The sequence below is a fragment of the Strigops habroptila genome, chromosome 2 (genome assembly GCF_004027225.2).
Source record: "Strigops habroptila isolate Jane chromosome 2, bStrHab1.2.pri, whole genome shotgun sequence".
NCBI lineage: Eukaryota > Metazoa > Chordata > Aves > Psittaciformes > Psittacidae > Strigops > Strigops habroptila.
The window spans coordinates 103,390,035-103,417,782 of NC_044278.2; the positions used below are offsets into that span (position 1 = coordinate 103,390,035).

At 41.1% G+C, this 27,748-nt stretch overlaps 1 protein-coding gene across 2 annotated transcripts in view; it reads left to right on the forward strand.

Moving 5' to 3' along the window:
• Nucleotides 1–27,748, forward strand: part of ATP8A2 (ATPase phospholipid transporting 8A2) — a 328,378-nt gene that overhangs the window by 283,019 nt on the left and 17,611 nt on the right. For both annotated transcript variants that reach the window (XM_030477755.1, XM_030477756.1), the window contains exons 34-35: nucleotides 7,637–7,725; nucleotides 13,408–13,512. In XM_030477755.1, coding sequence (XP_030333615.1) covers nucleotides 7,637–7,725; nucleotides 13,408–13,512 — 194 coding nt within the window. The remainder of the gene's footprint in view (nucleotides 1–7,636; nucleotides 7,726–13,407; nucleotides 13,513–27,748) is intronic.

Here is a 27,748-nt window from a genome sequence, read left to right on the forward strand (position 1 = left end):
TATTTTTAGATTTTTTTTTTAACCAGGAAGAATAATTAGCACCTGGTACCGTTTACATAAAGATTTATGGAGGCATTTCATGCACTTAAAGGAGAAGGTTCTTTGGTTAATGAGATCTGTGCTTTCTAACAAAATTTCAGGAATCCACTTAGGTCCACCTGGAACATGATCTTACTATTAATTTTTAACCAACAGTCTTCTCCAGATGACTTTTACGTTCATTTACGTTTGTTGTCGAGCTTCATGTAACCAATAATGAAAAAGAAATTATAGGCTGCATGAAATTGCTTCAGAGTTTACACTGCTAGTGAACCATAAAATCAAATTAAAACATCATCTGATTAATTTTCTTAATTCTCTGCTATGAGACTAATAATGGAGAGTAAGATAGGCAGGCTCCTTGTTTAATTGGTAGTGTTGTATACTAATTAAGTAATGAGATACAGTATTTTTTTCTCAGGCAAGGATGCATATATAGAATATATTTTTAGTTAACATAAAACAGAGCTTATTAACACCCTTTGGGACACATTTGGCCGCAGATATATTGACTTATGTATCAAATATTAATTTCTGTAAATTACATTAAGAACTAGAATAAAAATAGGTTGCTAATTTGCTGTGTTACTCCATTATGGAAAACAAGTTCCTAAGAAGAAAATAAAAGGAAATAGAAAATATGAGGATTTCACTATGCTCCTGTGGAGTTACAGCTCTTAACTAGTTTCTCCAAAATTACAGTAGTGTATGTGAATTTGGATTGGGGGGTGGTTATTTGTTGGTTTAGTTTCTCCCCCCAGTACTAATTTTGCGGTTTATAGCTTTGGATTGCAAATTCCTGGATTTTTCTGGAAGAACTTCAGGTGATTTATCTTTTTCAAGTTACTATTATATTTTTCTGGGGTGTTTTGTGCTTTAGTTTGTATTTTCATGCTTTCTTTTAACCATCGCAACTAGCAGCTTCTGTAACGTAAAGCTTCTTGTTGGAGACCCATATCTTAAAATAACTTGGGTTTTACTAGGAATATGAGTATATATCTTACTGTGTTGGCCTTTTCTTTTCCTTGCTCAAAGTCCTGTTCCTGTTTTCCCTTCCTATGTTTAAATCCAGGTATTATGTTAAAATGAGCAATAGGCTTGATAACTATGTCATGGAAGCTAGACAGTGGATAGATTTCTTACTCTAGACTTCCGTATGGTTTTAAGTATGACTGACAAAATTAAGGAAAATGGGTAAAGTATCTGAGAGAGGTATCTGATTTTTTTTTTTTTTTTCTTTCCTCCTTCTACTGCTCTCAAGGGAATATGGTTGTATGAGTGGAGACTGGGAGAGGGAGGAAATAGGTTTGAGACTGGACCAATGTGTCATTGTGTTAAATCCAGCCAGCCAGTGAGGTCATTGTTTTCATCTGAGTCATTTTTTAATGAAAACTCTTACATTATGGAAAACATTGCACATCTTTATTTCAGACATGGAAATATCCAGCCAACCTTTCAGTGGTAGAGCTCCACTGATTTCATTTGAGGTACTCCTGACTCCCAGTGGTGTAAGCAGGAGGGGGAATCAAATGCTTCTGCCTCATTCTTTAACACTGTGCCAATAACCCAAAGGGGTTATTCTTTAGGCACATTTCCAGCCAAGATGCTTGTTGAAGGGGGAACTGGTAAACCTGTTGATCACACCTGTCAGCCCTGAATCTAGTAAATCTGTCAGCCTGGAGCTGGTACAGTTATATTGGGGGAAAAAGTTCTTAAGCTTTTTCATAAAATACCCTCCACTCATGTGGAGGTTAGATTATGTTCCACTGTGCACAGGGAATCCAATGCATTCTTGGATATTGATTATATTTCATACTTGGGCTCTAGTAGGCTCAGTCTGTGTCATATGATTTGATTGAGGGACTTGGGCAATCTTCCCAGCTCTGCAATTGATTTGTGTGACCATGAACAAGCCCTATCATCTGTTTGCACTGGGATTTTAATGTAGATGATGTTTAAGGTGGGTTTGGTACTTGTAGCACTTTAAGGGTCTTGTATAATACAGTAATTATAACAGAATTTGTGTATTTTGTACAGTAGAACAGCATGGAGTGGAGATACTGATCATTCCACATAAGCTAATAGAAGTAGTAGGAGGTTTTGACTGAATCTAGCAAATGCTGTTTTATCATGTAAAGTGGGAGAAAGCCATTGCTAGTTGATGCTTTCAGAATAATTTAAGAAAAACTCATTGGTCTATGACACAAAATCTTCCTGCTGTTGCATGGCATGTTCTCACACTGTTAGTATGTGGCAAGTCCTATGTCTCCTTAAGATCTATTCAGCCACTTGGTTTATAAGGATTTAATACTTTTGCCCTTTCAAGATTAAACTTCCAGGTCTTTTGAAAGAAGAAAACTACCCAGTGCACTGAAACATTCAGTCTTCAGATGCCCCAGCACATGCAGAGGGTGCACGGAGCACCCCTCTAAGGGAAAACAGGGCTCGGTAATGGTCTGCAGACTGTGTAAATGTATCACATATTTGCTGGGGAGTTTGCTCGGTGATATTGTTTATCTATGATAACTTTTTCATGCATGGAACCTGTTCCTCTTGCTACTCAAGTTAGGCTTCAAATTCAAACTCATGAACAGCATGAAAAATAAAACTGTAGCAAAGATGTCTAAGCTGTAATATCACTAAAAGTGCAATAATTTCAAGATTGGGGTAGAGTGTGTTTTACTTTCTACTGAAAATATTTCCTAGACCTTCAAAGCAGTTTCTGAATCAGCCCTATTGGATCTACAGAGCAGATGAAGGGCAATTTTTCTCAGGAATCTGGTAGTTTCCAGAGTAGGAACGTTGCTGTAATGTGTCCCAGTGTTGATGCCTGAGCTTCTCGTGGTGAATAATATATATTTGTCCATATCCCACGCCATCAGGTGAGGCACTGGGACTTCAAGATAAATGGAGTGGGATTGTTTGCCCAAGCTAGCAACACCCTGTTATCAGTAGGGGAATGGCTGAGACCAAGACCCTAGGAGTAGCACCTCAGAGTGATGGACTGAGGAAGGCTTTGAGGAAAACTGTCCTCACTGAGTAACATACATGCTTCTAAGTGACTTGCCTAACATGGGATGGGAGCAGTGACCAAAAGGAATTCCTTTGCCCCAGCTTTAGCCCTTCTCAAGTGGTGGGCTCAGACCAAGCCACTGGTCTAGAATTGAGGGAGGAGAGGTACTGGCAGAGATTTCTACCTAGTGCTCCTTGGTTGACCTTAAGGTGAGGTTAACTGCCTGCTGGTGATGCACTGGTTTCTGCTTTGGTTATTGAGGCAGTGCAGGTGGAGCAGCAGGGCCAAGGCTCCTACAGTCACTCTTGCAGTGTCATAAGTGTCTAGATCAATAGTATTTCAGTGCTGGCAGTGAACATTTTTTGTGCTGTTACCATATGTGAATCACAATAATCATGTGCCATCTCCTCTCTCTCTTTCCTTTTCTCTCTCTCCCCGCCTCTCTCTGTCTCCTCCTTTCCCAAGTGTTACCAAAGGTAGTGCCATACTATCACCCATGGGGTTTGATTAGTAGGGACTAAAGTGATCTGACTGTGCTCACCTGAGTGCAGGTTGGACTTGGATCCTCAGTGTATAAAGCTGGAATTGAATTAATGTGAAACCATGACTGAGCAGCTTACTGGGTCCTTTATGTATGCTTTGTGGAGAAAGCGCTGATAAGGATCCAGGCACACTTCCAGTAATCATTTTTGTTGCACTGTAAATATAAAGCCAGCTGTTTCTGTCGTGATCTTACACTTTTGCTGACCAATTTTTATCAGAGTTAGGATATTTGAGAAAATGAAGAAAACTTTTAGCATTCAAAATAGAAATTTAAACTTTGTCTTGCCTTTCTTGAATTGGATGATTGAGACACTTGTTTGGCTTGTTTGAATCATTTACTGGTCCCCAGTTGCTGTCTAACCATGCTGTGGTAAGAGTACCAAAAGAGTTTGGATGTCTGACTTCCCACCCCTGCACACCTCTGGCCTTGTTCTTCTGGGAAGTTGTTATTGAAAATGGTGGCACCACCTGTTGGTGGAACAGTAGAGCTATGAGTGATGCTTATTTGCATACTAAGAATAGTAAAATAGAGAAAAGAGGTTGAAATGTGTTCTATATTGCAATTTCAGGAGTTTTTTTAAACAGTCTATTCTCTATTTGATATGCTTTTGTAGAGCATGTCCTTGATTTAAAACAAACAAAAAACATGCCTCCCAAAAACCAAACCAAGCATAAACCCCAAAGACACAAAACCTTAACCTTGGCTTTCTAAACTAATAGTACAGAGCAGATCTTCCTAGTCATTCTGACTGGCCAGTACTATCGCTTTTTCAATGTTTAAAAGAATAAAAGTACCCACCCTTACAAAAGCAGTCTACAGGAGGTTAAAGGTATTGGGACCAAAAGTGTTTGCTCCTCAGTTGCGAAATAATTGGAGCAAAGTTTTTTCTTTCTTTTCTTGTTCCCCTTCTTTCCTTTTAACAAATATTATCACTCCTTTAAAATGAGTGATTGTACTGTGGTAACCTCATCAGTGCTTGCAAGGGGATCTACTGATGGCAGCAGTTTAAGCTGCAATGTCTTCAGCAGGAAGACTTGCTTTAGTCTCAAGTGGTTTTGGGGTGCCATGTGATTAATGGTTTCTGGTAGTTAGCTTTGGATGTGCTAGTCACTAATGTTTACATCAGCAGACAGAAGAAAAATTACTCAGTTGCATATTGTGGGCCTGTGTGATGACAGAGCTGGTCAAATTTTGAATTTGTTTAAAAAACAAACTATTTCTACTCCTCCTTTCTGTGACCTTCTTAAAAAGGAAAAATAAATATGGTGGTGATTCCTGTTTAGTAGTTCTGCTTTTCTTATCTGGGAAAGATAGCTGATAGCTGAAGGTTTTTATTCATTGAGACTGGGTATGGAAATGCTGTGTTTCACTGTAGATGCAGTACTGTCTTCACTGTTGTCATGAGTAGCTGAACAACTGGAATGGAGCACAGCAACAGCCATGAAGCCTGACAAAGGCTTTGTTGTGATATATAGGTATTCTTACTATAAATTCTGTTCATAACCTAACCCTCTATCCCATGGGTTGGGAATACCCTGAAAATACCATCTTAGGTGTCACCAGAACAATGTTGGGTGGGTTCCAGTGAATCCTCTGCTGAGGATCTCCCATCCTGTGAGCAGATGGCGTAACCCTGCCAGAGAGGAGGCAGAGTTCGGAGGCAGAGTTCAGAGGCAGAGCTGTGCATGCAAGACAAACCATCATGCAGCACAGCAGTCTTATCACTCCGAGAGGAAACTAGAGAGGAGCAGGGAAGAAACCTTCCATATGAGCTTAGGAATGGAGTGAAATCTTAGGGAGGGTTGTGTAGAAAAAGGCTTGCCAGTAGTAAAGTTAGTATCTGGCAGGGTTCAGATGAGATTAATAGTTTTAATGGTGCAGGTTTTGGACAGAATAATACTTGAATAAAATGCATAATTACAGGCAAAAAGGATGTGGTTTGAGGAAGGTTTTTTTGGTGTCGAGCTTAACATTTGGGATGTCCAAATTCACAGCTGTTGAGATGTCAACGTTTCTAACAACAACAATAGCATTTAAACTTCTATTGAGCACATAATCTGTTCTGAATTTTCCAAGTGTGTCAAGTTGCTTTCAGCTACAAAAGCAAAAAGTGGAACATAAAATATTTGAAGCAAAAATAGCAAAAAATGCATATAGAATCTTACAGCTCCTTTTAGCCTTTATTAGCACAGGCAATGGAAGGATGGTCAGTGGAAATGCTGATGTGATTAGACTCCTAGCGCTTGCAGGGTCACAGCCAAAGAAAAGCAAAGCATGAGGATAAATCTCATTATGTTTTGCCACTGTGTTATTACAGTTCAGCTTTTTGGCTAACAATAAAGTTATAATTTCCCTCTTATTCCTGTACATCCTTTTCCTTAAATAAGCATAGATCAAAACTGCCCATATGCTTCTGGCATTCTCATGTGAAAGTAGGCATAAAGGCTCACAAATAACTGAGAGCTGATTCTGGGGCTGGAATGTGTTTGCTTACTGTCTGTGTGGGTGGCAAAGTATTCATAAATGTTTTAGCACAGTCTAGCTTGCTCTTGGTTTCAGAACAAGATTTATCAGTGATCAGTCGGTCCAGCAACAGTGTGGAGGATTTAACATTCAAAAGTGAAAAATGCTTTTGGAAGTACTCACTACTTGGCAATCCAAGGGCAAGTTGCTGCTAAATATGTCTGAGTTGTGAGGTGGACAACTTTAGACAGAGATCAACACTGGGAAAAGGTGTTGGGTGCTACTGGTGGGCATCCTGACCATGCAATGTGACAGTTTTTCTCAGTTTTAAAGCTTTGCTGTAGTGAGTAGTGGAAGTTCCTTCTGTTGTGATCAACCATAGAAGGGCATAATTAGAAATTTGTGTTCTTGCAGTGTATTTCAAAGGCTAGTAGATGTTTTGTTTGGTTCCATGTTCTGCAGCTCAACTCTGTCTGTGAAATATCCCGACACTTCAGCCTTGTAGGCTGCTGCTTTCTTGTGTGATACAATAGAGGCACAGCTGAGCCAGTCAAGCCTGCGTTACGCTGGGGAGACAGCTGCTGTAGTGTGGTGTCCATGAGTATAGTCCTCCCTGACTTCAGCAACGCCGCACATGAACATTCATAGATATACATGTGTATTGTATGTGGCATACAAAATATTGAGAAGTAAAGGGTTTGGGAAAGGAATATGGCAGGGATATGGCAAGAGAGATAGGTGGTGAAGTTGTCTCAAGTCTTCCATGTAGCAAACCTGGGCCTTACTCACCATTAATTTATCTGTAAAAGATTCCGATGACCTAAAATAGAATTTCTGCAAATGGTGCTATATTTCAACTTACTTGTGTAACTAGGTATGTATGCCGGGACTTGCAGGGTTTCCAGATATCTTCCTTCTCAGATCTAATCAAGCTTTTTCTTCAAGCATTACAGCAATGAGAAAAACACAAATATAAAATTTGAGCTCTTTGTTTATAAAAAAAGCCATTTGTGGGACAGGAGTGTTTCCCACCCTGAGTTTGAGGCAGCAGTAGTTTGAACAGGAAGTGCTCTATTTAAGTGGAATATGACAAACATTTTAGTGAAAAATGTATTCTTTTTATCCACGTCAGTTTGATGTTGCTCAGAGATCTAGAACAGTGGGTAGAAAGAGAGAAAGCAAAAGGCACAAATGATGCACAAAAGTGCAAGCTAAATACACTTATGGTGCTCTTCATGACTGAAAATGTGTCTATCTGAATCCACAGATTAGTATCAGTGGAGGATTTAGTCAAAACACTTGATTTTTATTTTGGGCGGTTTTGGGGGGAAAATTTCTAAGGAATTTGAGATCATAAGGAATGATTGCAATGAGAAACGCCTTTGCTATTTGTTAATTATAGGCCTATCTTCTGTTAAGAGTTGATGAGACTTCCCTTACTACCAAATTTCAACATCACCCAGATCCCGGATGCAGTACCTGTTTCATGCCGTCATACTACCTTTTTGCTTGTAAACAGCCACTTAGCATGTCATGGCTTGAAAATACTCATGATTTATTTGTTCATTTCCTCACAGGCTGGAATGGTGTTGAGATGTGGATACTTCTGGTTTGGCTTGTTTCTCGTGCCCACTGCGTGCCTTGTTAAAGACGTGGCATGGACAGCGTAAGTCCTGAACCGGTCCTCTTGGTATTACAGGAATTATTCTGTAGGTACATGTTGTCCAGTCCAATATTGTTTTGTAAAGAACTACGAAACCTTCCAGTGAGTGCAAAGTGGTGATGCTCCTTTGGAAGATCTCTGAGCAAAGTGAAGTTGGAGCAGTTTCTCACATGCCAACGCAACCAGCATTATGAGAGAGTGAATAGTTAGTCCTGAATCTGAAGGAGGCAGCCTTGCCAGAGTAATGAAGGTTTGTTGTCGTACTATTATTTTTGTTGTCTACCCTTTTATTAAAGGCAAATTTAAATCAGACATCAGAGATTTCTTATTACTAAAAAGGAACAAGTAATTCGTTCAATTTGACTGAGGTTAGGTAGAAAGTAAAAACGTGGCACTCTAATCCATACCCAGTAAGCTCCCAGTTCTTTGTCTCTAGGTTCTCCTTCCACAGTGGGTCTTCCTAGACTTAACTGAGAGGTAAGCAATGCTCTGCACTCTGTGGCTGAAGTAAAGTCTTAATGATTCCTTCCCTGCCCAGAGAGGAGGAACAGCCCTTGTGAAATAAAAGCCTCTGTAATCCCCTTCTCTCAAAACTCTGTGGTTTCAAAGCATTGCAGAAAGCAAGCAGTTTCAAGAACTTTGATTTAAAGAGAAGCAACTTGCCTTCTCTACCATTGCAACTTGAAATGCAGAAGTGACATTTTTATTTAGAATTTCTGGTGTTTTATTCAGCTTGCTTTTAAGTTTCTTAGACACCAAAGCTTTCATCTTTTCCCATGGAAAGCTGTGTTACAACCAAGAAGGTTTTACTGCATGGATATGTAATAACCCTCTCCAAGGAAGATCCAGGGCATTCCAGCTCTGGGGCAGAAAGGCAGATCCTAGCTGGAATGAGGAGGGAGAATATAGGTTAGCTTGTCGCTTGACACAAAAGCTCAAAGTGAAAGCATTGTAACACATAACGCTTTGCTCCAGCAGTGAGCTGTCAGACAGCCAAGGAAGACTCTTAGAATCATAGAATCATTTAAGTTGGAAAAGACCTTTAAGATTGAGTCCAGCTGTAAACCTAACTCTGCCAAGTCCACCAGTCTTCTTTACAAAGAAATGCAGAAAGTACTGAAAAAGGCAGAAACTTTACCAATTGCAGCCACGTTTCTAACACCAGCATAAAAGGATAAACCAGCTGATATGCATATATCTGAAAATCTTTTTTTTTCTTCCTATGGGGTTGATAGCACAGCTACATTAAACTGGTAGTAGGCAAATCTACCAATCGTAAAATACTTCTTAAATGTTTTCTTATTTTCTTCCTGAGCTTAATTTTCACGAGCTACACTACTAAAATTAAAACTAGGTATCATAATATAAGATTTCTGTTCAGGCCAAACTATGATTTAATAGTCTAGCACACCAGAGGGGTTTTTGTTACACTAATTTAACTTCTCCAATTGAAAAATATTTTAAAATTTTATAGCTGAGGCCAAAATGTTTAAATTGAGATTCTTAGTTATGTCTATGACCTGCTTCTTAAGCTCTGAAAAAAAGAAATAAATCCTAGAATTAATTTAGTGTAACAGGCCTTGCTCCTGTGTCAGACATTATTTAAAATTACCTGCTTAGTAGTCACTGGGACTACTTTTGTGATTAAAGCTAAATAGGAGCTGGACTGTTTGCAGCATTTAGGGGTCAAATATATATTTAGTGTCCAAGATTACACTTTATTTTTTGAAATGTTTTCATGATAGCTGGATGTCCCGAAGTTGTCCTCTGTTCTTATCAGTTCTTGGCAAGAATGACTAGAGAATTGTAAATCAGGCCAGACCAAGGCAGGCTCATCCTCAGCTATTACTCATTTAAAACTCTGTTACTGACTCAGCCGGTTCTTTAATATTTCTTAGAGAAATATCAGCAACATAATCCTTCCAGTGGTTCAGACCAAGAATGTACAGAGATTGTGAAGCTCTCAAGACAAACATGCATGATTGATATACTAGATATTTTCCCAACAGATTTTAAACAGGAGGCTCCTATCAACATTAAGCAAAAAATCTGTTCTCTGAGCAGGACTTCTGTTGGGTTTTTTTTTAACCCATCACTGAAAAATTAATACCATTAACATTTTAACTAGGATAAATGAAATGACACAGCTATCAGCACTGCCATATGGAAGGAGTAAAGGTCTGTTTCCTTTCCAAGAGGCTTGCCATTCAAAACTTGAGCCCAAGGCCTCTGGAAATCAGCCGGCACATTTCTACAGCAGCGGTTACACCACATTGCTGTCTGTAATTCAGCAGAAACTCAGAATCTGGTTTTGGCCATAAAATTCCAGCAGCTCTGACTTCTCATGGTCATGGAATTATCCCTTTCAGTTTCCTTTGGACATGAAGCATATGTCTACAGGAAGAGCATCCATGTGACCCAAAAGGTACATGCCTAATTTCAGTACGAAATACTTCCAGAGAACCATAAATACGGTACAGCGTTTCTGTCTGGAAGAAGGTCAAAATGGATGGGAGAGTGTGTTTCAAACCCGCACAAATCTTTGTTTCTAAGCTGATGTGCTGCATCTGCTATCAAAACTTGTAATGCTGGAAGCAAGAGCTAGTTTTACATGTTCCCTTTGTTACACAGGCTGCAGCTGTCAACACACCTCTTATCTCCCATGTTCCCTGCAGCAACAGACTTTTCACTTCTTTTTTCTTCTTAAGCGAATCAAGGAAATGTGGAAAAGTCTCTTTTAAAAGAGAAGGAAGCTTATTATTAATACTTGGCTGCAATACCACATTGTTAACTTTGGTCCACTACCCTAAATTCAGTGGCTTGGTTTGGATTTGATTTTTGCCTTATAAAAGTCCCACTTGTGCTACGATTGAAATGAACAGAACTTTATAAGGTGAGTGCTTCCTTACAGTTGGCACACGTCACTTGAATACGTGTCACTGGTGCTAGGAAGTCTCAAAATAGCTGAGCTACTAAGCTATGTGGGAATCATAAAAACACAGAGTGTATTCCAGCAAAATCAGGCAACAGGGCAAGAATTTCTTAATAATTGGTGTCTCAGTACTTAGTGTTACAGTGAAAAATTTCCTGAGCCTTCCAATCATTACCCAAATCTTCGTGTACACTTTTACCATGGGGGAAGAGGCATATTGCATTTGCCAGCTCCACAGTGTAAATGAGAGAGGAGGTATGAGGAGCAATTCCCATCCTTGCACGTACTTGCAGTCCCTGGAGAAGAAGACTCCTAAAATGTTATTGAGTCTTATGAGCCAGAATAGAGGTTTGAGAAAAGTTTATGAATGTAACCGTGCTTCTCCCTGGCAGATTCTGGCCTCCTGAACACCCTAAATATCCTCCTAGGGCAGCAAAGTGAAGCTATGTATTTCCCTGGCTCAGAAGGGGAAGGGCCACCCAAATTACAAAGATAACCTTTGCCTGTTCTTATGGCCCATGGTCTTAATGTCCCAGTGTGTGAAGAAAAGGTGAGTTTGTCTTTATGTAATGCATCAAATTTCAGCTGAACAGTAACAGCAAATACAAGATCTCATCATTTATTAAGGACTGATCCTGCGTCTAGGGCCACTTGTAAAGTACAAGGTAAAACCTAAGACTTCCACCTGTATTTTTGTGTATCAAAAGTTAATAATGTGCTGTTGTGAAGTATCCAGTCCTGTTGCCAGCAGCCCATGGAGTATTTGCAGTTGACTTTGACAGCAGCAAGCCCAGACTCTGAGACAATTGTAATACCATATTTTAGTACGTGGATAGGCCAGCTCAGACTCTTTTTATAAATACTTAATTACTGAGTCTTCCATGGATGCTCTTGCTTCCAAGAGGAGTGACTCAATGCATAACAATTACCTGTGGGGTTGTTGTTGCTTTATGGATACACAGCCACAGCAGAGCCCATATGTTTCATCGTTTCACACTACTTAGAAAATACTTTAGTACCCACAGCTTCAGGACAACAGTATCTTCTCCGTATTGTGAACTATCAGTGCAATGCCTCCTTGTGCTGTGCTGCACTAATTGGACTTTGTAGGTCAGGCTTCATCCTGTTAAATTTTGAATTCAGTATTGTCTCTAAAGGAAAAGAAAAACATCTCTCATCTCTTATGGTGTATGGCAAGATAAACATAGAACCTTGGGAGAGATTGAATAACTTGTAGATTCCTGTGGGGAAAACTGATTATAAAGCATTTTCAAAGTTCCCAACATGCTCAGTCTTCAAGTTTTCAATATTAGGTATGGCCTTTTTTAAAGGTAAGAGATGAGTTCAAGGTCAAAATTTCAATGTATTTACTCAAATTAAAGAGTGTGCTAGTGAAGTCAGCTTTAAAGATTTCAAGAATAAATAGCTCAATTTTCCCTCTTAAATGCAGATGTGTTTTGAAAAGTAGTTTTCGTTTTAGCTTATCATTTTGACACATTTGGGGCCTAATTCAGCAACACAAAGACTCGAGGACTTGGATAACCTAGTGTTAATATCAAGGCACTGTCATCTAAAATAATATCAGCAAAGATTTTATGGTCTTTGTTTCTTATTCCCCATGGAAGGAGTAATAAGAGTCATGCTTTTTAAAAATAAATGCATCTTCATTATATTTTAATAACATATACACCAGTTATTATTTTTCTGCTAGAGGGAATTTGACATTGTTTTACATCATTGGTTAAAGATTATAGTATCCGCATGTGAGATTTTTGTAAAACTTAGAAAGAAATTTTTGCCATTTCAGAGTTGAAGAATATTATTTTAATGCCATGAAGTAAGTCGCGTCTCAGTGACTTGGCTCCATCTTGTTTTCAGGCTTATTGTGCAGTCACATGCAAATCAATATGATCTCATGGGATACTTGTCCTCCTTTAAGTGATAAAAAAGAGGAAGCTGATCAAAAACTGCCTGTTGGAGAAAGATCCCTGCGTTTTGTGTTATTGCTTTGTACATGTCAAGGCAGAGGGGGCTAAATTCTCTCCTTTATAATAATGTAATTTAGGTGTAATAGCGCTGGAGTAGTAGATGAAACTGGGGAAAAAAGGCCCAAATCTCTTCATGAGTAACATTGCTCTTCAAATCATGGTTGCACATGTGGTACATGGATTGTTCTTTGGATCCCCAAGCCGAGCAAACAGGACACAGCCAGTCTTGTTACTGTCACTTTGAAAGCTCAGTGGGAGGAGAAGTGCCTTTCCAAGTCATGTGAGATTGAGAAATGAAAATAAAGGGGCTTGAATGGCAATTATTATCTAAGACTCTCCTCAGGTTTTCAGGGCAGTGCCATGCATAGCTCAAAAGACAGAGTAGAATCATGTTTTACTGCCATGAATATTCAATGAATCCCAGCTCTTTTGTCTGAATGCCCGGGTCCTGAGCAATCCCACGGCAGTGGTGTCAGGTCTCCATAGTCCCATAGCTTTGCTGGTTGGTTGGATTCCGAGTGTTGTGTTGAAGCAGCCAAGCTGTGCTGAATTTGAAGTCCTTCGGATTTCTCATTTCTTACGTAATATTTCACAGGTATTGTGAACCTTAAGTGACACGCGTACGTTGTGCCTTATTTCCCAAATCCTTCAAGGGAAGGCCCTATGCCTCTCATCTGAGAAGTAAAATTGGGATTTTATAGCAAAGAAAATGTTCATATGGCTCTTACATTTTGTTTTTCTTTTTGTCTTTTCCTTGTGGTATAGGGCCAAGCATACCTACCATAAAACTTTGCTGGAGCAAGTTCAGGAGTTGGAGATGAAGACAAGAGAGCTGGGAAAAGCCATGCTTCGTGATAGTAATGGAAAGAGGTGGGACAAGTCTATGCTAATATTTAAAACAGGCTCTTTTGTCCTTTCCCCTCCCTATTTCTCATTTACCATTCAAATCTGATTCCAGACAGGGTAAGAAGGCTTCTATCCTATACTATTCATTTATTGTTGTTCCTTTTCATATATGTCTGTTGATCCCACCAATATCAGCTCTTTCAGTTTCATTTCCCGTGCATTATTGCTGTGAGGCTGTATTGGAAACTGCTACTCCGTCTGCTGCCTGGTAGCATATAATGCTATTACCTGGCTGCTGGACCAGGCTGGTTTTGAAAGACTGTTTTATGTCATCCAAAAAAAAAACCAACCCAATTAATCTGATGTCAGTGTCAGGTGAAGGAACTGTCTGCAACTCAGGATATGAAGACTGTAGCTAAAAGGAGAACAGCCTAATCCAATGTGCTCTACAGCTTCATTCAGTCTCACCTTGAGGGATTTTTTTATGCTTTTTCTTTTTTCCACTGCACCTTAAAGGCCCCTGCTTTAAGGGTTCTCAGTTTCTTGTTATGCCTCTCCCTTATATCCACACCATATGGACTTGAACATGTTGCTATTACGGAATCTTTCATTGTAAGGGGAGAGTATGTGTTGTGTGGGAACTTTTGTCTCTTCTGAAAGAAGCTAAAGAAAATCATAGTGGGGCTTTTGCATCCAACAGTTTCGTTTACCATCTCAGAATGTGGTTCTGCATCAGCTGGTCGGAAAAGCTCCCCAAGTTCAAAAAGGTTTTAGAACTAATTCTTCTGTTCCTTACACAATATGGCACCACATGACTTGCTAAGAAACTACATGATCATTAAACCGGATTTTAGCAAACCATATAAACTAGCAAACTGAGTGGAATGCGGCTTTTAAAAGATTTTGTTCTTCTGGGGCAGGGTCATCCTTTGAGCCTTTGATCTCTATTCTGAGGTAAACTAATTGCCTTATTGTAGCTGCTGCTAAGATGAGTGGATAGTAGAATTTTTTTCAATTGAACTTGTGAGTTAATAAGGACTATTGATAGGGGAAATTATCAGGGAGTGAGTTTACCAAGATTATAGTAAACTGAAAAGCTTTAAAAAAAATGCTTGTGTGAACTTTAATGTGTTTATAAGATGTCCTTAGTGACCGGAGTCTGCTTCTTGGAGACCAAGACAAAGTAAACACAGCGTTATTGATTAAGATCACTTCAAAACACTTGGTATCTTCAGTTTTTATTTTGAGTCATTTTTCTGCTGTGACTTTTGGATCCTACAAAACACTGTTTATAAATTGTGCTTACTTGCAGAGGTCGTGAACTGCACATCAAATCATTTAAAAACAAAGATCAAACTTTGCAGCACTGGTCAACAAAGGCAACTTTCTATGCCAGAATTAAAACCTGAAATCAGGCATTTAATTAAAAATATGTCTTGTTTTTAGAGGGCTGAGCAGTCACCTTAAAGTCACTTGGAGCCAAAGCACTTGGTACCAAAATCAGGTCAGCTTCCCCAGGCAAGAAAGGTATAACTTGGTGTTGTGAGTTGCTGACTGATAGACTGAGTAGATGGCAGGCAAGCGGAATCCAAGCCAGTAGAAAACTGGCTGTTCCCAGGCACACGGCTCTGGCAGTATGAGCCCCTTGGGTGTTGCTGTGGTTCCTATCCATGCAGAAGATGGTGATGTTTTGTAGCATTTGTGTTTTCCTGACAGTATTTAGCACCAGTTCTTGTCAGCTGGAGAGGAAAGTGAGTCAGCTTTTTGCCTGATGAGTCCCTGGGTTGCAAGGCGGGTTGACATACTGTTAATAGTGAGAGAGACAGTTAGCATTTGATCTGTTTATATGTGCGTGTATATGTCTCCAAGAACATGATGGTTTTCTTCTCTGTTTACACACTGACCTGACTTTCTGTAAATTTAATGGCCCTGTTGTAATTCATTCATACACTACATGTTTTCATAGCCCTTTATTTTATTGCGTTCTCACTGCAAACTCTTTCATCTGCATTCCTCCTCCATATAGCTTCACTTCATTCTCGAAACACTTGCATGGAGATGATGTAAGGAATCCCTTCTGGCTCTCCTTCCCATTCTCCCTTCCCCCCTTCTTTCCATGCATTTGTTTGTTCTCCTTCCTAATTGCTCCCAGGTTTTCTGGGTGGTCCATCTGTGAACTAGATAATGGTAGAGTGCCTCTGCCTGCTAGGAGCTGGTGTGCTGTGCTTGTGATGTGGCCTCCCGAGTGCTCTTCAGAGTTGTTCTGTCTTTTATCTCTTTTGTTTGTCTCCTGGCTCTTTCACACCTGCTAGAAATCATATGCTTGTCCAAAGGGAAGGGTGAGGGTGGGAAAGCAACAGAGTGGGAATTTTCTGCAGTTACAGCCCCTCTGGATCATGCTCTTTAGTTTTTAAATATCTCCTTGAAGCCAATGGAAGTGAGCACTGGGACATGTGCAGTGCTTTCCCCCTCCTGCTCACAGCCCCATTGCTCTTGGGATATTTCTGGCAATGTGACACTATGCAGGAAGGGGAAGTGGCTGGAGTCTCCTCATTTCTAATGGAAAGTAGAGAGCTGTGTTAAAACTGCACGGGTCCATCCGTCACCTCCAAGTACCAGTGTTAGTTCTTGGTTGGAAGTGTTCCTGAAAACATACCCATTAGGTGTTGGTTTGTTAAGGCAGCTGTGGAAGATAAGCTGGCTGTCATCAGAGCCTATTTTCTTGTCTCACATAGTAGATGCTTTTCACAAACGAGCAACAAGAAATCACACCTAATTGCAGATAAGAGAAGGATTTAGGGAGCTAATTGCTTTTATCGTTGGCTAGACCTTAGACAAAAAAATGAGGTGCAAGATCTGAATGTTTAGGATTAATCTGCTAAACAAAAAGCAATGCACAAACCTCAGAAAGCAGTGAGTGCATCTAGGCTTGCACAACAGGATGCTGACAGTTTGCTGTGGCTCAGCTGAATTTCTGTAAGATGTGAGCAGGATAGCACCTGGATCCTCACTGCGCGTGGGGAGGGAGTGCTAGGAGATACGCATATGCCCCTTGATACCTAGATCTGCCCATCCTATCTTAGAGGGTCTTCACCCTGCTGACTGTTCTTGCTAGACACACTTTTTCCAGGTTAATAAAAAATATCTTCAGTAGTGCCTGTTGCATCCCTCTGAATCTCAGCCCTTTTGAACAGTTTATAAAATCGAATTTGCTTGTATCAATCAAAAAAAGAGGTGCACATTTCTACCTTACCAGTGGCAGGGAGCAGACAGCAAGGCACGTGGTAGATCAGGGAAGAGTGTCAGCACCTGAGCTGGGTCCCAAAAACCTGGCAAATAACATTAGAGTGATGCTTGTAGATTATATCAAGTATATTGTTTTGAGCTGTAAAGGGTCATGTTCTCATTTCTCTGTAGATCTCCTCTAGATGGCTCAAAACTTCTCATGGAAACTGGGATGATCTCATTATCAGATGATTCCAAGAGCAGGGGATTTCAAGTACCTGGAAAACTGGCGAGTCCAGAAATAGCTTGAGAGAGAGTGCACAGTGAGGAGCTGGTGATGAATCCCATGCTATGCTTGCCTTCCTGCTTGTGGAAGATGAGTACCTGCACTTGCCCTCCCCAGCCTGGCACCCGGCGGTACTGGGTTGGACTACAGCCCAGCTGCGATGTGAACAAGCCTTGGTGCAGGAAGGGAGAGGGGCTCCCTGGCACTCTCATGTAACAAAAGGCAGGATTTAACACTAAATTTACATGAATTTGAATAGGTGAGAGGGGCAGCTCATATGCCAAAGCAAACATGGACATGTGGAGACACCTGCCCAGCAGACTTAATCATGTTAACATGCAAGATTTACACAAAGAAAACAAACAGGGTTTTTCTACAGGTTTGTGTTCAAAAGTGGCATTGAGTTCAGCTGCAGACATTTTTGTGTCTTTAAATAAGTTTACAACTAAATCTTGGCTCATAAAGGGCCAAATCTTCAAGTTCTCATTCACTTTTCACTCCATCTAACCTCTCCTTGAAGTCAGCAGGAGTTCAGATGGAGTAAAGACTGATTAGGGACCAAAGCAAACTTTACTTTGGAACCCATGTCACTTTATTGCTCCACTGGCCAACTAATGGAGAGCGAGCAAAGCTGTGCAGCACCCTCCTTGTGACAGTAGATTTCCTGTTACAGAGGGCTGCTCTGTCTTGGCATTGCCAAAGAGTTCTCTTTGAAAGTAATCTTCTGGTTGTTTTTCTGTTCTGCTTTTAATCAGTTGGTGGCTGAGATTAGAACATTATTTGGTACTAAAGGACAATGTAACTTTCACAATTTATGTACTTCACAAGGAGCTGAAGGGCCTGTCTGGTGTGTTGTAGAAAAATGCCTGCAACACTGAAATACTGCAAAGCATTTCTTCAAGTTATTCAGAAATCTGGGAGGCAGTGTCTTGAAACAGTGGAAGTGACTACAGAACTAGGGAGGTGTAGTTCTGTAGTCACAAGGAAGCGACACGGAAGCACTGCAGTGTGCGCCGGCGCACCATTTTTCGGTATGCCTTTTTCCTCTTGCTGCTTTCAAACACCCACTGATGGTAGATAGCCACCTCTTTCTTTCATCTCCATTTCATAAAACAAATACTGTTTTTCAGTGTACCTAAAACAGCAGTTCCCCACAGTCTCTCCGTTGTCTGCCTTCAAGAGACATACTGGTGGAGATTCTCTTTCATTTAAGTGCTTCTAACACTGTTGCTTTAACGGAACATGCATGACCAGCTCTCACCCTGAGAGCAAGCCATCTTATTTATCTTAGCCTGGGTTTTATTTGGTGGGTGAGGGCAGATGCCTATCTCATTTCAATAGATGCATGACCCAGTGGGCTGACACCCGTGGAGACTTGCCCACTCCACAAGTCCCTGGGGAGGAGCAAGAGGAGAACGTGGGAAACCTGACTGAGGCTTGTGGCTGTGCAGGGAGCCGAGAGCAGCAGAGCCCTCAGCCTCACGCCAGTAGAAGCAGAAATGGTAAAACAGCCTTAACTTTTAACAAACCCGTGAATGAGCTGAGGACCTGACCTCGTGCTTCCTGAGGAAGAGGCAAGCTTTTTCATTAAGATCAAGAGGAACAAGGCTTGGGCTCATTATATTTCAAAGCACTTTGTCTCTTTATTGATGCATTTCAAATTACATCTACTTGAATAGGGAGTCCGTGCCAGTAAGGCTCCTTCACATCAGCAGGTACAATGAATCTTACTTGAAACAAACTCAGTCTTGTGTTTTCAACTGTTTAAATGGCATTGGATGTTTGGAGCCAAATTCTTGTTTCCTGAATGTGTTGAACTCATTGTTTTTACTCAGGATATGCATGACTGTGGTCCGAATCTGGCCCATCCAGTGCAGCTAAGCATAAAATGAGATTGAAGAGGGGAGAGTTGTATTTTGGGGTTTGAGGTTTTGCAGTCTTTTTATCAATTTTTCCAGATGTTCTTCACACCATTTCTGGGAAGCAAAGGCAAGATTTCTCCACCAGCATACACAGCAAAGTGACTGGCATATTTACGATTTTTCCTTGCAGCTTTTCTAGTAAAAAGATATTAGACTCCTTTTACTAGCAAAAAGCACATAAAACGATATCAGTGGGGTTTTTTTAATTCTTTGATTCCATATGGTAAACATTCATGTGTAGTGGGTGGAAAATGCATAATTTTGTTTTATTTTACGCTTGTCCCTTTCTGTCTCCCTCCTGTCCCATATCAGTAAGGTATCATCACATTATATCTTCATTTTAATATGTACTGTTAATTTCTGGCGTTTCTAAGCCTTATGTGTGAGGCACTTGAAATTACTAGGTTGGCTTCTGCTTGAAGTTCAGCAGTGGAGAGGCCGTGGGGCAGAGGTGGGGAGGAGCAGAGGGCAGAGAGGGTCTTAGAAGCTGGCCAGAGGTGTGAAGGAGGAGTTGTTATGCTCCCACTGGTGTGGGGGACCCAAGAGCCCAACTGCTAGCACGAACCAGTTGGAGCTGATATGCCTTTTCTTTGGCACAATTAATTACTTCACATCCTGATTGTGCCTATCGTGTAACCTTGAGGGAGACCCAGTGCACAAATGGGGTTAAAACCTGGTGACCTGGAGAAGGATTTAGAGCTGTGATCAAATCTGTTAACAAAGTCAAAGTTGACAGAGGAGGTACAGTATCAGCACAAAGGCCAGAACGGAGCTGTGAATTGAAAGGAAAGATTAGAAAAAAGAGAACATAACAAGATGAGAGTTAAAACTGATTAAGGGCCAACGTCTCTGATGCCTAATCCTGAGTTACTGAGTTGGGCACTGGGGATCTCCACAGGGGAGAGAAGAAATCTTCCCTCCAGGCTGCACAGCAGGAGAACTGCTCCATAACAACTATTCCAGCCTGATGGCTTCAGCAGTCAGCCTGGGCTCCTCTGCCGGCTCACCCCATCTGGGAAGAGAGGCAGGACAGCCTGCATTCACACCTCTAATTTGTGGCAAAGAATCAAGTACTAAGTTATATGCAGCAAGGACAAGAAAACAGAAGTTGTGCTAGATATTAAATATTTAGTGGACAATTACGTAATACTTAAAAGCTTAAAGAAAAGCAATTTGGTTTTTTTACAGGTCAACCAAATGTCTTGAGCTTTGCTCTAAATTGTATGCAGACACTTTCAAAGTTCATCAGTTTTTGTTGTTGCCCTGAGCTGTTTTTTAGTTTGGGTTTTTTCTGTTTGCTTTGGTTTTGCCCTCTAAAGAGGAAGAAAAAGCTGATAGGAGTTTAGAGGTTTTGAACACAGAAGCCATTTTAACTTTAGTCAAAGTATGTAAGGGGACTTCTATTAAACCAGGAGGTTTGGATTGAAAAAAACCAAACATAAACCAAACCCACAAAAAAACATCTTTACATAGAGACCAAGCATGAAGAACTTGAACCTCCAAGGTAACTACTTCTGAAAAAATGAGTGAGTAGGAAAAGAATGTTATAATTGCAACTGTATTGCCTTATCTGTAGAGGATAGGACCAAGCATGCACTAGAGTAAGTGCAAAGTGAGGCACTTAAGGACAAGAAGTAAACAGCAGTGATAGCAAAAGGAGGATGGCTGAAAAGCAGCAAGCCATACTTAGCCTTCTCTGCTTCTCAGACCTTTAAATTGAGTCCTTTCCCACATTCTTGAAAGGCTGAAGGCGAAACTAGGGAGCTCCAACTTTGTGCGAGGTTAGTTGGCTTTGGGACAGCTGACGATGATACCTGCCCCCTCTCTACCCCTCCCCGTAATGGATTGCATAAACACGTGCTTAATGTTTGCAGTGCTTAGAAATGGAAGGCACTGTGAGCACAGAGATATCTCATTTATTGTTTTCTTAGGTTGTTGCTTTTCAGAGAGGCATGTGATGTTTAGTGCCTGCTTTTTTTTATATGGTATTTTTAAAAGGTGCTTGGTAATACTGTCATCTTGTGGTAGTTGACCCTGGCTGGATGCCGTGTGCCCACCAAAGCTACCCTGTCACTCCCGCCTCTGTCTTGGAGCCTGCTGGCATTGGCTTTGTTGGACACAGGGGAAGCTTCCAGCAGCTTCTCACAGAAGCCACCCCTGTAGCCTCCCTGCAACCAAAATCTTGCCACACAAACCCAATACAATTCTGTTTAAAGAAGCAGTCTTGGAAAGAAGATTAGGAATAACAACCTCAACAATGAAGGCTAGAATAGATTGTCCAAGTGATTTGAGGAGTCAAAGGAGGGATCCATTTGTCTTTTTTGCCTTAGGACATTGTTAATGACAAAAATGTAAATCATCTTTGCTTGTCACCAGAATAAAAGCTTTGTCATGCTTTTAGCTGTACAACTTAAAGGCCCAACTTGAAGAAGATGTTGGTCCCAGAACTCTACATACAGTCCAGGTGCTATACACGGGGACTGGCTGAAGCTTGTGGATGCCTTGGCCTCTGTTGGTTTTTGCAAGGTGGTTCTGCCACAGACACAAGGGATGTGGCAGCATAGGTAGACCTGCATACACCTGACGTGGGGCTGGCTGCTGCATGCAGATTCTCCTTCATGCTGTGGTTCTGCATTCAAACCTCTGAGATGTAATGGGAAAGGAAAGCTGCTGTTTTGGTGAAGTAGCATGCTACCAGGCCAAATGACAAGCTATAATAGTGTTTCTTCAGGGCATTAGTTGAAGGTCATGGATCCATGGGGTTTTGTTGGTGTGGCTACAGCAGGGTTGGTTTAAGAGTTTCCCAGACCATTCTTTACCAGCCCCGGTCTTATGGGTCCACCTTTGCCCTGTCTTCTCAGCTGGATCAGCTCAACTGTTTGTGGGACCATGTGATAAATACGCCAGAGTAAGTGGGATGGTGTGGGGGACCACTGTCAGTTTCTTCAACAAACTGGTAAAGCCAGGAACCGCTTTATCCATCAGTTACCACAACAGATATCTGTGGAGCTGACGCTGAAGCTGTGTGGCACTCTTTACCTGTCTGGATGTGAAAAGCTTAACAACTTGTAGCTATCTGTGAGCAGAGCTTGGTACCACATGTTCCAGGCCTGGAGAGCTCCCGACTACATGGCTGCTTCAAGTATGTAACGGCCACACATCCAGATACGTATGATGATTAGCAGACAAACGTTTGGCTGGATAATGTCAAATATAACTCATAGAGAGCGAAAGTTCTTTCAATAATTCCCTCTTACCTAGGAAAAGAGTTTCTCCTCTGTGGCTGTCACATGTGCTTGCAGAGCGGCTGCATTAACAAGGCCTGGAGATGTAATACCATGACAAGGCATAAGACCTCCAGGTTCCCTGGAAAGTTTGCTGTTGCTGAACCTCCACCAAGGACTTGCTATTCCCTAAAGCCTGGTTGTCTTGGTGCAGGAGTCACCTCTGATAGGTAACTTCTTCCACTTCTCAGCCTGCAAGTGGCACAAGCCACACTTCTGTCTTCATTTCCCTGTAGTTTGTGCCTGGTAACACTCTGGTCTTCTAGCCATGATCTGGGTTTTTGTTGATGGCTTGCTAAGTATTCACAGAAAAAAGCAATAGGAGCATGGATTTAAATGTCTCTTTATTTCTGCTAGATCCTGAGTGATTAAGGAGCTGTGTATGTAGACGCTGACTCTGCAAAGAAAATGCTGATTTTTGTTTTAGTGTTTATATGCCTCAGATGCTTCCTTGTGAAATGCTCCGGAGATTTCATTTGATTACACTGCAGCTTCATTATCAGTAATGCCTGTTTGCCTTTTAAATTAAAAAGACCTCCTACTCTGACCTCATAGTAAAACATTCCTGCAATCTAATGCTAGATAACCAAAAATAACATCTCCCCTTTGTGGACCTAAAGAGAGAAATCAGCAGAAGCCTATAGTTGCTACTTCTGCTGTTGTGTAGGAGGGTGATTTGTTTGCTTTAATTTTGAACTGGTCTGCAAGAATGTTGTTTTTATGTTCTCCTTATGCCAAGTCTGTGTTAGTTGTCATCTCTTTGCCTGCTGCATAACTCTTAACTCCTCCCTTATGTGAATTCAAGTAATGCACTAGAGTCTAAACTAAAAGAAAATGAGTTAAACCAAGGCCTGCAGTTGTGCTGGGGGAGTGCCCTCAGCCCACGGGGAGTATCTGAGGAAGAAAAATGGATCTCCTCTGGCCAATTACAGAGGTGTGGCCACAGACTCTGCCTGCATTATGGTACTCGCTCTTTGTCCACCAGGACCATGACTGAATCTGTAAGCCTTTAAGCAGTGTTGCACTATGTTGAAGGTGAGAGACGGAATTGTGAATAAATCCTCTGGAATACTTGGTGTGTCCTAGCAGCCAGGGAGGGATCCATGAGTCCCCTTTGCCAGGTCGTTCTCAGGGACGAGAACGACCCTGATTTAGCAGAACCATAGAATCGTTTGGGTTCGAAAGGACCTTAAGATCATCTAGTTCCAACCACCCTGCCATGGACAGGGACACCACACAATAGACCATGTCACCCAAGACTCCATCCAACCTGGCCTTGAACATTGCCGGGAGTGGAGCGTTTACCAATTCTCTGGGCAACCTGTTCCAGTGCCTCACCACCCTCACAGTGAAGAACTTCTTCCTTCTATCTAACCTGAACTTCTCCTCTTTAAGTTTGAACCCGTTAACGCTTGTCCTATCACTACAGTCCCTAATGAAGAGTCCAAAATTTAATGGAGTTTGAGAACCAAGACACTGAAATGAAAATCAGCAGTCTGCTTGTAAGCTAGATAAGTCTGTTTCAGACCTTTTTTTGTTGCTCTTCATATTTTATCTTGATATAACTTTCAGTGACAGAAACATGTCAACAAAGAAACAGCAAGCTTTTGTGTAAGTTACTGTTTGGAATGTGTGGAAGGGTCCCTCCCTGCTGTTGCAACGCGAGGACAATGCATTGCAAGATGTTTCTTCCAACAGGAGAGGAATGGAGGCTAGCCAGGGCTTCTCAGGCAACAATGCATTTAACAGAGCATGTGACAGTGGAAGGAAGGAGGCTGAATGAGGTTTTGTCTGCTGCTCCATTCGAAAATGTCTGCGGATAGGAGAGAGGCTGTGGAGTTAAGGGCAGAATTTCAGTGTAAGCTTTGGAAGAGTTTTCTCTTTAAACCAAGCTATACAATAATTTACCTGTTGCTAAATGCTGCGACAACACTGTAGGATAGAAGAAACAGTGACCACTGCACCTGTAGGCAGTAGGGCAAGTGGGTTCATAGCTATTCAGATGACAAGGAAAAGAATTGTATACCTTCCTGTCCTTGGGGCTTACCTATGGACATTGGGTATTTTGCACTGAAGAGCTGTGCTTCTGCCATGGGTTCTTTGCATGTTTTCAAGGCAGCAAAGGATCAAGGGATATCACCTGGGATATGTATGTGCTTCTGTGTTTTATTTGTGTCATTTTTAGCAGCCCTGGTAAGTCTTCACTGGTACCTTACTACTTCCTTCTAGAAAGTGGAAAAGCAGAAACCAACCATATCATTTCATATGTGTGTATCTGATCAAATGCTGAATAATCCAGAAGGGCAGTGAGTTAAAACCAATGGCAACTAATTGTCTTTGCCTGTTTGGTGTGCCTGTGTTCTCTATCTCCTCTCGTAAATCATCACAAAATACAAACTCATTTCTGAAGAGTTCAGTTCTAGTAAGAGAAGGGGGACCCTGATTTTTTAATTCTCATATTTTAGCTGGGCTATGTGTATGTTTTCTCAGGGAAGATCCAATTTTAAGAGACACCTGCATCCACTTTAACCTTCCCTTCTTTGTGAGCCCTGCTTTTGGCACCAACCAATTAGTGGACTCAGGAGGACATTCTGGGTCAAGCTGTACCAAGTACCACAAATCCTCATTAACGCTAATTAGTGCTCAGTAGATTAATTGGTGGTGAAGCTCATCTTTTTTTAATTACTTGAGCAAATGAGACAGCGGGACCTTGTGGTCAGCTTTGAATTATTCTGTTTGTTTTGATGCGCCTCATTTGAATGTGTAAAGCCAGATGTTTGTTGCCCAGATTTAAGGGCTATTTGCTTTTGTGAGGGATGAGGAGAACACAGGAAAATAAAATTAAGGTCTCTGTTGATACCTTAGAGCAATTCAGATGCAAAAATGGAAGAGTCATTTATTTATTGGATGGAAAATAGTGCTACAAAATAACATGTTGCCTTTAGTTTACATTTTGGTTTGTCAGCCACTTAATGAATTCATGTAATGTTGTTAGCATAGACTTCCAGGCAGACAGAAATCACCTCGACTCTCTCAGGAAGCCATTGCAAAGGTATTCCTCGTCCAAGTGTTCTTCATTATTGATAACAACTGACTCTGGTTTGTTTGAGTTATTGGTGACTTGAGTAGTGACTTTGTTGAATCATTTTTTCATAGTGAGCATCCAAATTGGGACATTTTTGTAATAGTTTTTGTTCTAATCTACTGTTTGTTTTGCTTAGTTCAAAGCATTTTGTCTGTGTCCTTTGTTCTTCATATAATTACAGATAGATGGTGTCTCTGCCTTACCCCTCTTGAGGTCATTAACTAACCACCATATTTCAGTGTCACTTTCCAGGTCACTGACTCCCATAAGGCTGTCTGAGTTTGTGATTTCTTCCATTCTGACACAATTTTAGAGGTCCTGAGTATGAGCACAACTACATCCAGTATTCAGACTATGATCTTAATATCTCTCATCTATTTGCCTCAGTGCATCTTAAGATGCCATCCTTAGACCCTGAGGAGGACTCAGGCACTGGCTCTGAGCCACTGGAAAGCAAAATTAACACTCAGTCATGGCTGATACTTAGGGTTGATTTACAAGCAATATTTCTGTAAGCAAGGACAAGTATGGTGCCTGCAAGTCTGATGTCATCCATAGTTTTGCATCAAAGTGTGAGGGAGGCTGAGAAGTCTTCACTCTGATTGTAGCAGACAAAAACCTTTTTTGAAAGCAGGGACTCAGTTGATATCCATGCAAACACTTTAGTTAAAAATCCCACTTAACCACTTAGTTAAAAATTCCACTTTCTCTTCAGGTCTTGTATTGGAAGATCTAATATCTGTTAATAAATCAAATACTGATCTGTTTCAGAAGAGCTGTGCTGCATTTACCTGTATGTACTAAGAGCTTATTTTATAGTACTTGACTAGTTTTGGCTTGCAGTCTGTTTAATCATCCCTTGTACTTAAATGCTCTAATACTTCCATGAGGTTTTTTTTCCTGCATAGATACGCTCCAGTATAATTTCCCAAATGGGAAAATCAGGCGTGACTTCAGTTTTGAAACTGTTGATTATAATTAGCAATATCAAAGATAGCCAAGCTTTGGCTTCCTAAGAGCTGTGGTGTGCCACTCCTGTTCAGAAGTCCCTTGACAGCATGCTCTCCTCCACACATTGCATGTAGAAGCCTGAGGAGCTAACCGTTACTGGCCTGTAGCAGGTACCATCCTGCACTTCATCTGTTGCTGTGTGGTAGACAGGCAGATGAAAAATTTGTTCGTTGTGCCTTTTGCTGCTGTGGCTAATTCCATTCTCAGTGTAAGAACTTTGTAGCAGATGTTCATAGAATCATAGACTGATTTGAGTTGGAAGGGACCTTAAAGCTCATCTAGTTCCAACTCCCTGCCATGGGCAGGGACACCTACCACTAGAACAGGCTGCTCAAGGCCTCCAACCTGGCCTTGAGTGCTACCAGGGATGGGGCAGCCACAGCTTCTGGGCAACCTGTACCAGTGCTTCTCAACCCTCACAGTAAATAACTTCTTCTTTATATCTAACCTAAATCTACCCTCTTTCAATTAAAAGCCGTTACCTCTTGTCCTATCACTACAAGCCCTTGCAAAAAGTCCCTCTTGAGCTTTCTTGTAGGACCCCTTTAGGTACTGAATGGCTGCTGTAAAGTATTCCCGGAGCATTCACTTCTCCAGCTTGCTTATTTGTCCCTTAGAACAAATATTTTTGATTGGTTTAAGATTCCTCTTTTGAGCCACCAAAACTGCCCTCCAATTCTCCTGCTGAGATGGGAAAGACTCTAACTTTATGTTCCTTACCTGCAGAAAATGAACAGGTATTCCACTTCTGTCACTCACAGGACAGCAGTAGATTCAGACAGTGTTTCACTACACTTACCAGTCAGTGGTAAGTGTAAGTGAAAAGTCACAGTGGTAAGTGACTTACAAGTCACGCAGCAGCCCTCCGCAATCAGTGTGAGGTTGCACAGTACAGCTTTGCTAGTTTGCAGATGAACTGGTAATGATTATGCGGGTTGTCGACTTCATAAGCCTGTTAAGGGTGAGAGAAATCTCTTGTCTTGCTATTCCCTTACCGGGTGATTCTTTGTAATATGTATTTTCTATTATGCTGCCTGCTTTGAGCAGTTGGAGATTTCTTTGTGTATGTACTTGATTTTCTTACAGCCAGCTGGTCTTCGGGTTTTTTAACCAGTCGGAACTTCCAGGATTTTTGGAAGCTTCCATGCTGGAACCTTGTTTTTATTGGAAACCTGTGAACCTTCTGCTTTGAACACAGGCAGATCTCATGATCTAGGAGCTCTTAAAGATTGTTTGACATTCTCAGTTGGTATCTATAGTTTTGCTTCCGAATCTGTTATCAACTTCTATTTTATATAGAGGAAATACTACTGACTGCAGGCAGAGAAGGCAACCTAGTGTGTCTGTTGCAGATGTGGTTCTGTGGTGCCAAAGGAAGGAGAGGAAGAGACTAAGTGCCTGAAAATACTGACAGTTTATAAAAATTTTAAGGAGGGGTCCATAGGCT